This window comes from Borostomias antarcticus (assembly GCF_949987555.1).
Source record: "Borostomias antarcticus genome assembly, chromosome: 1".
Lineage (NCBI taxonomy): Eukaryota > Metazoa > Chordata > Actinopteri > Stomiiformes > Stomiidae > Borostomias > Borostomias antarcticus.
In genome coordinates, this window is record NC_140234.1 from 22372967 (window position 1) to 22385914 (window position 12948).

General features: G+C 51.3%; 1 protein-coding gene across 1 annotated transcript in view; it reads right to left on the reverse strand.

Moving 5' to 3' along the window:
• The window catches only part of ddx10 (DEAD (Asp-Glu-Ala-Asp) box polypeptide 10), a 51283-nt gene extending 38413 nt beyond the window's left edge, over window positions 1-12870 (reverse strand). The window contains exons 1-10 of the mRNA XM_084444570.1: window positions 12577-12870; window positions 12116-12176; window positions 11591-11721; window positions 11221-11379; window positions 9578-9698; window positions 8922-9111; window positions 7362-7488; window positions 6201-6363; window positions 5317-5401; window positions 211-312 (exon numbers count right to left, since the gene is read on the reverse strand). Of these exons, the coding sequence (XP_084300696.1) occupies window positions 211-312; window positions 5317-5401; window positions 6201-6363; window positions 7362-7488; window positions 8922-9111; window positions 9578-9698; window positions 11221-11379; window positions 11591-11721; window positions 12116-12176; window positions 12577-12789 (1352 nt within the window). The 5' untranslated portion in view covers window positions 12790-12870. The remainder of the gene's footprint in view (window positions 1-210; window positions 313-5316; window positions 5402-6200; window positions 6364-7361; window positions 7489-8921; window positions 9112-9577; window positions 9699-11220; window positions 11380-11590; window positions 11722-12115; window positions 12177-12576) is intronic.
• Window positions 12871-12948: the final 78 nt, after the last annotated feature.

A 12948-nucleotide genomic window follows, 5' to 3' on the forward strand; every position in this document is an offset into this window, starting at 1 on the left:
AGAGAGAGAGAGAGGCGGACAGAGAAAGAGAGAGCGAAGAGGAGGGGGAGGAGGGGAGAGACCAGCAGGAGGAGGCCGCTCCAGAGATATTAGTCAGAGGAGAGCCCACCTACGGCCCACGTTCCACCGCTACGGCGCTTCCCCGCGTGACTCATCACACCCCCGGCGCGGCCGAAACTACGGGCGCTGCCGGGGTTACACGCCACTTACTGGATCCTGCTGATGGGGACCTTCTTCTCCCGCAGCTGAGCCGTCATGGCCGCCTCCTCCGAGGGCAGCAGCACCAGCAGAGCCTCCCCGCCCTCCTTGTATCTGTGAGGGAGAAGAAGAAGAAGAAGAAGAAGAAGCCGTTAGTCGGAGCTGCTGAACAAAGATGGTGGACTGGGGCATTCTTTGCCGTGTTTGTCAAAGGTCTCGCTGGATCGGTGAAATATCTCCCCAAAAAAGTTTCACGGCTTCCCTTCGCGTCCGTTTTGAGATATTTCTCCGATGCAGTGAGACCTTCTGACAAACAAAATGAAGAATGCACCGGAAGAATTTAAGGAGCGAGGAGGAGGTGCGCGTCCGTTTCAAAGAGCCAGCAGCGTCACGGTCTTCACAGTAGACTGGGGGTCGGACTGGACTGAAATATGTCCAATGGGCTGTTCCCAAAAATGCCAACCAGGTGGACCCAGTAGCACCAGCAGAGGACATGGTCTAACGCTGTAACACCAACAGAGGACATGGTCTGAACGCAGTAGCACCAGCAGAGGGGGATCTGAACCCAGTAACACCAGCAGAGGGGGGTCTGAACCCAGTAACACCAACAGAGGGGGATCTGAACCCAGTAACACCAGCAGAGGGGGGTCTGAACCCAGTAACACCAGCAGAGGGGGGTCTGAACCCAGTAACACCAACAGAGGGGGGTCTGAACCCAGTAACACCAACAGAGGGGGATCTGAACCCAGTAACACCAGCAGAGGGGGGTCTGAACCCAGTAACACCAACAGAGGGGGATCTGAACCCAGTAACACCAACAGAGGGGGATCTGAACCCAGTAACACCAGCAGAGGGGGGTCTGAACCCAGTAACACCAGCAGAGGGGGATCTGAACCCAGTAACACCAGCAGAGGACATGGTCTGAACGCCAGGATGGCCAGTGATCTCTGTGGAGACAGACCTGTGTTGAGTCTCTACAGAGACAGAGGTGTGTTGAGTCTCTACAGAGACAGAGGTGTGTTGAGTCTCTACAGAGACAGAGGTGTGTTGAGTCTCTACAGAGACAGAGGTGTGTTGAGTCTCTACAGAGACAGAGGTGTGTTGAGTCTCTACAGAGACAGAGGTGTGTTGAGTCTCTACAGAGACAGAGGTGTGTTGAGTCTCTACAGAGACAGAGGTGTGTTGAGTCTCTACAGAGACAGAGGTGTGTTGAGTCTCTACAGAGACAGAGGTGTGTTGAGTCTCTACAGAGACAGAGGTGTGTTGAGTCTCTACAGAGACAGAGGTGTGTTGAGTCTCTACAGAGACAGAGGTGTGTTGAGTCTCTACAGAGACAGAGGTGTGTTGAGTCTCTACAGAGACAGAGGTGTGTTGAGTCTCTACAGAGACAGAGGTGTGTTGAGTCTCTACAGAGACAGAGGTGTGTTGAGTCTCTACAGAGACAGAGGTGTGTTGAGTCTCTACAGAGACAGAGGTGTGTTGAGTCTCTACAGAGACAGAGGTGTGTTGAGTCTCTACAGAGACAGAGGTGTGTTGAGTCTCTACAGAGACAGAGGTGTGTTGAGTCTCTACAGAGACAGAGGTGTGTTGAGTCTCTACAGAGACAGAGGTGTGTTGAGTCTCTACAGAGACAGAGGTGTGTTGAGTCTCTACAGAGACAGAGGTGTGTTGAGTCTCTACAGAGACAGAGGTGTGTTGAGTCTCTACAGAGACAGAGGTGTGTTGAGTCTCTACAGAGACAGAGGTGTGTTGAGTCTCTACAGAGACAGAGGTGTGTTGAGTCTCTACAGAGACAGAGGTGTGTTGAGTCTCTACAGAGACAGACCTGTGTTGAGTCTCTACAGAGACAGAGGTGTGTTGAGTCTCTACAGAGACAGAGGTGTGTTGAGTCTCTACAGAGACAGAGGTGTGTTGAGTCTCTACAGAGACAGACTCAACACTCTCATCCACCCCTACTCCTCCAGCCGGTCCCTGAGGTCGTCCGACCAGGGGCTCCTGGTGGAGCCTCGGACCAGGCTAAAGACTAAGGGTGACCGAGCCTTTGGGGCGATGCCCCCTAGGATCTAGAATGCCCTACCCCAGGACCTGAACTCTTTTAAATAAAACTCTTGAAGACCCACCTGTTCAGACAGACTTTTGGCGATCTGTAGCCCAACTATTGACCCCCCCCCCCCCCCGATGTTGTCATGATTTTTGTCTATGTGAACTGTATGTTTATTTTAATTCTCCACTGTAAAGCACTCTGTGCACTCGTGCAGAGAAGAGCGCTCTATAAATAAAGTTTTACTTACTTTTACTTTACTTACTAGAGGTGTGTTGAGTCTCTGTGGCGGCAGAGCTGTGTTGGGGCCGGATCACACTTGTGGAAGATGCTGCTGCTTCAGCTACCAACACCACACACACACACACACACTCTCCCCATCTCTCACACAGACTACTCGCTCGCTCGCATGCACGCACACACACTCACTCACACTCTCTCTCTCTCTCTCCATCTCTCACAGACTAACCACCCCCCCCCCCCCACACACACACACACACTTTCCCCATCTCACAAGCAGACTACTCATATACATTCTGAACCACTAGCCAGCATCTGTCCTTGGCTCTGCCTCAAACCCCATCTCTCTCCCTCTCTCTCCGTCTTCCTCTCTCTCCCTCTCTCTTCCTCTACCTCTCCCTCTCTTCCTCTCCCTCTCAAATCTAATAAATGTACAGAGTGGGAACCAGCTCCCTCACGAAGTGGCTTATTGAACAGCCTCCAGACTCATACAAATGGCTGATAACAATAAGCTCGGAACGAAAGAGAGAGCGTTTGTTTTGCTTCCCGATCCGTCTGAGGTGGCATGAAAGACGCCTCCCGTCCCGACGTCTCAGGAGCTCGGCGGAGACTCGCCACGCTGGGGACCGGGGACACGGAGACGGTTGACAAAGATAACGCAGAGTTAATGTTGGGGACGCAGCGGGACTGTGCTACTTACTCAAACACTCCGGGCGGTGTTGGTGGAGAGGAGAGAGTTAGTTCCTGAACAAAGTTGGGTGGTGTTGGTGGAGAGGAGAGAGTTAGTTCCTGAACAACGTTGGGCGGTGTTGGTGGAGAGGAGAGAGTTAGTTCCAACAACGTTGGGCGGTGTTGGTGGAGAGGAGAGAGTTAGTTCCTGAACAATATTGGGTGGTGTTGGTGGAGAGGAGAGAGTTAGTTCCTGAACAATATTGGGTGGTGTTGGTGGAGAGGAGAGAGTTAGTTCCTGAACAACCTTGGGTGGTGTTGGTGGAGGAGAGAGTTAGTTCCTGAACAACGTTGGGTGGTGTTGGTGGAGGAGAGAGTTAGTTCCTGAACAACGTTGGGTGGTGTTGGTGGAGAGGAGAGAGTTAGTTCCTGAACAACGTTGGGTGGTGTTGGTGGAGAGGAGAGAGTTAGTTCCTGAACAACGTTGGGTGGTGTTGGTGGAGAGGAGAGAGTTAGTTCCTGAACAATATTGGGTGGTGTTGGTGGAGAGGAGAGAGTTAGTTCCTGAACAACCTTGGGTGGTGTTGGTGGAGAGGAGAGAGTTGGTTCCTGAACAACGTTGGGCGGTGTTGGTGGAGAGGAGAGAGTTGGTTCCTGAACAACGTTGGGTGGTGTTGGAAAAGGCGGGGCTACGTTCTGAATTGCATACTTCCATACTATATAGGATGTAGTACATAGTATGCCACATGCAGTATAGCAAAAATACCAGGATGTCCTACTACATCCGGTTGTATGTTGCAGAATGGAAGCCAGCACACTTTTCTGGCCATTCTGACCCACAATCCTGCGCTCGGCAGAAATGACCTCACACGTGCGAGTGGCGCCGGCGGCGTTGTTGTGAATCCCGACTCTGGACAAACGTCACCTTACGGACTGCGACGGATGTGGTCAAATTTCAAGGCGCGATGCTATGACGAGGTAGCATGTCCCGATTGGATGCGTACTGTGTGGAGTATGCGTACTTTCTAGGGCAGCTGTAGTACGTACTGGGAGTAAAGATTAGAAGTGTGTGATTTGGAACGCAGCGGTGGCTGCTTCCCAAACAGCTCGGGGGAAGGGAGGCGTCTTGTCATTGTTTGGTATGTTTCACTAATGCACCGGCTGACGTGACACGAACTCTCACTCTCTCTCTCTCGTACGTACGTGCACACAAAGTTTCACTCGAGCGCGCGTACTGATACTACATATTCACACGCACGCACACACACACTATGGTTCTCTCTCTCTCCTCACCTCGACTCCCAGAGGGTGCCATCAGAATGTGCAATTATACACACGCACTCACTCACACACGCACGCACTCACACACACACACACACACGCACACACATTCTCTCTCTCTCCTCACCTCAGAGCTGCTGCTGGACTCCCAGAGGGTACCATCAGAATGTGCAATTATACACACGCACACACTCACTCACACACACGCACACACACAAACACACGCGCACACAAACACACACACGCACGCACACACACACACACACACACACAAACGCACGTACGCACGCACACACACTACACACAACCATGAGTCAGCACTGCAGCCGGGCAAGCAGTCAATCACAGCGGAGAGATCCCCCTCTTACCTCCCCGCGGGTAGCTAACCCAGCTCCGCGAGCACGGCGACGTACGCAAAACGCACGCCGCGAGAGCGCTGGGAGCCCAGCCGCGCTTTTCACCGCGACGCCGGCCCGGCGCATGACTAATAACCGCCCACGCCCAAGCCTCCTGGGTCTCTCGGCGCTCGTCGTTTTTCGGTTCAGTTATCATCGAGCTCGGAAGGGCGCCGGCCCGATCAACCCGCCGCAGGGGGAGGCGTTGGGCCGGGTCACCGAGGAGGAGGCGCGAGGGCCCTCCGGACGTCACGCACGTGAGGCTCAAGCCGTCCATGTTGCGGCGGCGTGATGACCGTCTGAGGCGTCGAGCGACCGTCGGGACAGAAATGGGACGGCGCAACGCTGCCATCTAGTGGTGAGGCGCGTATGCGCGCCGTAAGATGAGGGGAAAAAGCTGTAGAGAGGAATGCGGAGGGGAGGTTTGCCTCCGCCTCATCGGGGTCAGAGGGGGTTGTGGGTGTGGCGTGCGGGGCGAGGAGGCAGCGTTACCTGGCGGTTCGTCCGACCCGGTGGATGTAGGTGTTGGCGTCCTCCGGACAGTCGTACTGCAAGACCCAGTTCACCGCGGGGAAATCTGGAAAACGGGACACACAAAACCAGGTTCTCCATCTGTCCCTCTGTCCATAACAACACATACAGCATTTAACATGAACCCTGTCCCTATACCCACCCAGGAACTAATACAAAACTAACATTTCAAACATCCCTTTTCACACTTTGGACCACGGTTTGAAACGGCTCCCATCTAGCTTTGTGATCCCGAGAATTCAGTTTGTCTCCGCAGATCGGTCCTAATTTCCCCCTACATCGAACAATTTCTCTCAGATTATGTTTTGACCGGGCCAATCAGGGACTGTGTTCTGCCTGCTGTTCTGCCCCCCGGTAGAACGTAGCCCCCGATTGGTTACTGTAGTTGATTGCTGACTCGTTAAAAACGATTAAACAAATACAAGAGAATGCACAAAATGTCTCTGAGGAAAAGACGTTTTCACCGTTCTATCGACTGGATTTGGCAAAGTTTTATTTACGCTATTTGGCTGAAGTTTTAGTTAATTTAATCAGGGACCATGTACAAAAAAAACCATTCACGTCAATTAATGAGAAAAGATGTATTAGAGTGTAGCTAATTAGTCAATTCCCATCTGCTGTCCCTGGGCAGGTTAAGCATGCTAAATATGAATAGGTCAGTCTGTCAGGGGAAGTCCTCCTGCCCACTGAGATCGTTTGAGGAAGGGGGAAGAGGGGACGGATATGTGGAGCTCGCTAGATCAGGATGGTCTCACGAGGCTCGCTCCCGTCCCCAACCCCCCTCCTCCTACCCAGGCCCCTCCTCTTACCCAGGCCCCTCCCCCTACCCAGGCTCCTCCTCTTACCCAGGCCTCTGGCCGCGATGTCGGTGGCGAAGAGCACGGCGCTCTTCTTCCTGATGAAGTCGTTGTAGACCTCCACCCTCTTCATCTGCTGCTGCTTGCCGTGGAGCGCCAGGATGGGCATGCCCGGGCGCAGGCGGCAGAACACGCGGAACAGATACTGGACCTACGGAGGGAGGGAGAGAGGCGAAGAGGTAAAGAGATAGAGAGAGAGGGTATGCATTCATCTAGTTCCATTCCATATGTGATGGACAGCAGATGGGAGGAGCTTACCAATGACCCTCGCAGATGGGAGGAGCTTACTCGCTCGTTCAATACCAATGCACGTTTTTGACAACCTGGACCTTATTTACGACATATTATAAGACGTTTGACTCACCGAGATCACTTTGGTGTAGTTCGGAGGCATGTAGAAGAAATTTTAAATCCAGCGCGAGCCAGTATATCCATGTAATGGCGGTGGTCGGGGCACTTAGAATGCAGTTTCTAAAAATCTATTTTCTGCCGCGAAACGGTTGTTTTCATCAATCTGTCTTGATGAATCGCTAGTTGTGCTTACATAGAGCATGCCTGTTGTGGTTTTCACATGCCATGATCTTTAGAAACGTCTTTCGAAACTAAATAGCTTCCTCACTTGCTCCAGCACTAATGCGCACAGCGCGCAATCGTTGCTCCAGCATGCTGTGCGCATGCGTGCTGGAGCAAGTGAGGAAGCTATTTTTGTGTCTAAAGACGTTTCTAAAGATCATATTACAGAGGCATGTGAAATACCACAACAGGCCTATGCTCTCTATGTAAGCACAACTAGCGATTCATCAAGACAGATTGATGAAAACAACCGTTTTGCAGCAGAAAATAGATTTTTAGAAACTGCATTCTAAGTGCCCCCACCACCGCCATTACATGGATATACTGGCTCGCGCTGGATTTTAAATTTCTTCTACATGCCTCCGAACTACACCAAAGTGATCTCGGTGAGTCAAACGTCTTATAATATGTCGTAAATAAGGTCCAGGTTGTCAAAAACGAGCATTGTCCTTTAACAACCCTGACCCTTACGCCCCTAACCCTAACCTCCCTAACCCCGGAGACCAGATAAAGGAGCTTTTGACCCTAACCTCCCTAGTCCTTACCCCGGAGACCAGATGAAGCTTAGACCCTCACCTCTTTGCAGCAGGCGAAGAAGACGATGACCTTCTTCTGCAGGTGGCTCCTGATGAAGGAGTAGAGCATGTTGACCTTCTGGTGCAGCTCACACACCACGTAGTTCTGCTCCAGGGTGGCCGGGGTGCTGGGGGACACACACACACACAGCAGGGGGTTCGATACGGGTCAGAACCGGTAACGATGACGTCATAGTGGCTTATTAGACACACACGGCGAAGATAATAAGGATAATTTTCAAAAGCAAACCACAAAATTGAGCACAAAAAAGGAACATTTCGAAGTGGACTGTGAATCTAGGGCACTTGCTGGCGTGTTGCATCATGTTGGGGAGGTCCAGCTTTGCGCTGCAGTGACATGATAAGGCTGTCTACGAAAAACCAACGAACCCGTTGGTCTCTCCCTCCCCCTCTGTCTTTTTTTCTCTCCCTCTCCCCTCGACCTCCCCCCTCCTCTCTCTCCCTCTCGCCTCCTCTCTCTCCACCACCCTCTATCCTTCCCCCCTTCTCTCTCTCCCTCTCCACCCCTCTCCCTCTCTCTCCACCCTTCTCTCTCCCTCTCCACCACCCTGTCTCCTTCCCCCCTTCTCTCTCTCCCTCTCCACCCCCTCTCCTCTCCACCACCCTCTCTCCTTCCCCCCTTCTCTCTCTCCCTCTCCCCCCTCCTCTCTCCCCCTCTCTACCCCTCTCCGTCTCTCCACCCTACTCTCTCTCCACCCTCCTCTTCCTCTCTCTCCACCCTTCTCTCTCTCTCTCCCTCCTCCCTTCCCCCTCTCCCTCTCCCCCCCCCCCCCTCCTCTCCCTCCCTCCTCTTCTCTGCTGCGGTGTGTCTGTGCTTACTGCCCAATAAACTCGAGGGAAGAACCAAGGACAAAGAACCGAGAGCAGCATCAACACAAAGACCATCCGTATCAGCAGAGATCTCAACAGGAGCGGAGCTCGAGAGAGAGAGAGAGAGAGAGAGAGAGAGAGAGAGAGAGAGAGAGAGAGAGAGAGAGAGAGAGAGAGAGAGAGAGAGAGAGCGTGAGGGGGGTTCACGATGACCAAAGACTCACCATCGAGACACTGAAGTCGCTGACGTTGACATGGAACGCCGCGCTAGACTGCATTTCCACTCGTGTCAGGTTTAACAGGACGGTTCGTCTAAATTACAAAATGGCCGTGCTGTTTCCCATCCTTCCTTCAACCTTAATTGAGGGTTTGTGTAAGAAAATAGGAGCACGCTACTCGGCTGGCTTCTTTCATAATCTGTTCAAAGTCGCGGGTGTTTATATTAAAATGATAGATGGCTCTTGTCCAAGACACACTCTCAAAGTTCAACTGGCCCCCGCGCTGCCAAAACTGATCAAAGTGTCTGATCGGGACATAATGACCTGACAAATGTGCTTGGCGCTCGCTCGGCCTGCAGCCCTTTTTTGGGGGGAACTGTCGTCTTTCACGGACGGCGCTCAAATTAACTTTTAGGGGATCGGTTCTGCCGCGACACGCTTGTGACAGAGCTACCATCGAGAACCCCGGTCAGCGTAGAACGCGGCGCGGGCCGTCGGAAGCGGTTCCCCACCTGAACTTGGCCGACTCGTGGACCGAGATGTACTCGGGGTCTCGGAGGCTGAGGCGAGCCAGGTCCTTCACCGACTTGGTCTGCGTCGCCGAGAACAGCAGCGTCTGACGCGTCTTGGGCAGGTTCTCCACGATGGCGTTGACGGTGTCGGCGAAGCCCATGTCCAGGATGCGGTCGGCTTCGTCCAGGACTGGGGGAGGGGTTAGAGGGAAAGGGCTTGTCACGTGAACGTGGGGATTGAGGCTGTTTCTTGGCTCCGCCTCCCTTCGCTGAGAACGATCCAACGGCTCGGAACCCATACTATCTGAGTGAACCTTAACTGACATGTAGCACACAACGCTGTCACAATATACAGGGTTTTCACAACTCCTTACACGTCAAATTCAAGGACTTCAAATGATTGTTTGAACATTTTTTGCTGCTGATCGAAATAAACTATTTTCATTCATTCATTCAGACTTTTCAATGACTTTCAAAGCCCAACCCAATTCAAGTTCTTGACATGGCATGCTTCCTATGCATGTAAAGTACAATGGGAATAAACGAAACCTGATTCTGATTCAAACAACATATTAAGGGTTAATCACATATATATCAATCAAGCTCTTGCATGAGCAGTCTGAGGGCGTGGCAGCTTGCGGCGGTGAACAACGTACCCAGCATGAGGAGGTCGGAGGCGTGGAAGGCCGCCGTCTCGTCCATGTGCTGGAGGAGACGCCCGGGCGTGCAGATGATGATGTTGGTGCGGTGGATCCTCTCAGACTCGGTCTTCAGGTCCTTAGGCAACATCAGAGAGGTGTGTTACACATCAGAGAGGTGTGTTACACATCAGAGAGGTATGTTACACACTGTAACAAAAGAAGCGAATTGTGCGTATCATTTGTGAAAAATGGAGCTCAGACCTCCGTCCGTGAGTGTCTCGCGGCTCTGTGCGCGCGCACGTTTGGTATTTCTGCATTCAAAGTGACCTTCCCATGTTGAGATATGGCCGTTTCAACCCTCCGCATTGACAATGAATGGGGGGGATTTTTCACTCCTGAGCCTAAGTCCAAAAAATGAATGGAGGTGAATTGACGGCTCTGTGGCGCCCCCCTCAGGTCGCAGGTGGTGGGGCGCGGGTAGGTGCACTCCAGGCTCTCCCCTTGCACCCCCCAGTTTCATTTAAATCACGGATCCGCCCCTTGATTCGGATCTGCTCCAAAATGTCATGGGTTCTAAGGTGGCCCATCCTACAACTCCGGGTTCTAAGGTGGCCCATGCTACAGCCTTGGGTTCTAAGGTGGCCCATGCTACAGCCCTGGGTTCTAAGGTGGCCCATGCTACAGCCCTGGGTTCTAAGGTGGCCCATGCTACAGCCTTGGGTTCTAAGGTGGCCCATGCTACAGCCCTGGGTTCTAAGGTGGCCCATGCTACAGCCCTGGGTTCTAAGGTGGCCCATGCTACAGCCCTGGGTTCTAAGGTGGCCCATGCTACAGCCCTGGGTTCTAAGGTGGCCCATGCTACAGCCCTGGGTTCTAAGGTGGCCCATGCTACAGCCCTGGGTTCTAAGGTGGCCCATGCTACAGCCCTGGGTTCTAAGGTGGCCCATGCTACAGCCCTGGGTTCTAAGGTGGCCCATGCTACAGCCCTGGGTTCTAAGGTGGCCCATGCTACAGCCCTGGGTTCTAAGGTGGCCCATCCTACAACTCCGGGTTCTAAGGTGGCCCATGCTACAGCCCTGGGTTCTAAGGTGGCCCATGCTACAGCCCCGGGTTCTAAGGTGGCCCATGCTACAGCCCTGGGTTCTAAGGTGGCCCATGCTACAGCCTTGGGTTTAATGAAAATCCGTCTGGTAGTTTTTGTGTAATCCTGCTAGCAAACCAATAAACCACCCGACCAACACACGCCACCGAAAAACATGACTTCTCGCCTCACGCTGTCGCGGACGGAGGTCATAACTCTGGGTCAGTCTGGCTCTGAGAGCCACAGTTAATGTTTATTTTGACCAATAATTATGGTTAATATTAATGGAGATGAAAACATTGTAGTAATATTAATAGCAGCAGGTCAAAACTAATAACCATGATGCTTGCTTTACTAGCAAATTTTTAAAAACAGCTACATGTAGACAACATGAATCAGAGTGGATATCTCACTATTGCTACTATATAATTCTCTCTGGGATATAAACAAAACACTTGTTTGCCATTACAGCCCTATTGCAGCCCTGTTACAGCCCTGTTACAGCCCCATTACAGCCCCATTACAGCCCCGTTACAGCCCTGTTACAGCTCCGTTACAGCCCTATAGGCAATGGTACCTTTCCTCCGATGACGAGGCCAGCGGAAAACTCATGGTTCTTTCCCACTTTGCGGAGCACTTCAAAGGTCTGGTAGGCCAGCTCTCTGGTGGGAGAGATGATGAGCGCTCCCAGACCGTCCACGGCCGTCCACTGATGACGGTACAAACATTCCAACACCTGGAAAGGGCAACAGCCTCAGTTAGTCTACCGACGCAACAGGCTCAAATCCCAAACACTTCAACGACGACATTACAAAAGCCTGTACTGAAATTAAGGCAGAGGCCGCTATTCATCAGTGTGATTTGAAGGAAGCCATTGAGAGCGTAACCACACTACTAGAGGGAGTGTTTGCAACACCACTACAACACAGATACATCAGCGTACTCACAGGGATGAGGAAGGCCAGGGTCTTTCCAGAGCCGGTCTTCGCAGCGCCCAACACATCTTTCCCTTGCAAAGCGAAGCCGATGGTCTGCCTCTGGATCTCTGTGGGCTGTCGATACTGCACTTCTAATAGACCTGGGGAGAATTCAATCAACGTCAACTACAATGTCATCGAGACAACACTGAAAATTATGGGGGGAAAACTCTGCACTCTTGGGCCAATGGCCTTAGCCTCAGGTAGCACATGCGTAGGAGAACAGGGACTGAGTGAAAGGAAAGAAGGTCCCACACGCCGCTGATAGCTTGCAAAATAGAACTTACTTTAGTAAGATGCACATTTTAATCCCTTAGGATCTTCCGGATGGATATGTTGTGTGTGTCGTATTATTTTTGCAAGCTATGAGCAGTGTGTGGGACCTTCTTTCCTTTTATTCAACACTAAAAGGGTGAGATGATGGTTCATACTGGATGACAATACATGTTTTTGGAACCGTGTCAGCAATCACGGATCACGATTTGTAGATGTTACCTCTCAATGTGTTCTTTGAGATGGGGAAGTCTGAAAACTTCACTGCATCCTTGGCATTTATCTAGAAGAGAACACAACGTTTTTGAGTGAATTGTACATAGGATGTTACTGCACATACATAAACGCAACACACATATATAATTGTGTATAAACACATTGCACATAGTGTATACAAATTGCACAACGTGTATTTGGCTACTATATAGTTAGCACTGTCCTGTCTCCTGTCTTTACTGTCCTGTCTTGTCTTATCCTTGCACTTATGGTCTATTCATCCGTGTTATGCATCAACTGACCAGAACAAATCCCTAGTATGTGTAAAAACTACCTGGCAAAAATACATCTCATTCTGACGTTTTCACACGAAGGTGATGAGGGGAACATATACTTCGAGGTGCAGTCAGGGGCACTAAAGTTATAGCAGTGCAGTGTTCACAGACGAATATGAACAGCATGTTTACCTCGTTATATTTATTGACCAGCCTTTGGATATTGTCCTTCTCCACCTGCCAATCAGGTTTCCGTTTCTGTCTTGTCTCCTGTTTGACTCGTGTTTTCGTCCTGTTGTACTTTTTCTTCCACCGCTCGAAATTCTTTACGGGATCACTGGTGTCAGTTCCCTTTGCTTTGTTCTTCTTCTTAGGCGAAGCATTTCGTTGTTTGTCCTTCTCCATTGTGAAATAAATAAAAATGTTCCGATTCAAAGTAAGAACAAGACAAATGTTTGATATTTCAGAGGGACAGCATGGTAAAGCTACAGCTGTGGATATTCATGAGACACGCATGTAGTCGCATAAATGTGACGTCAACACAGGACCGGAAAGGAAGTTCTA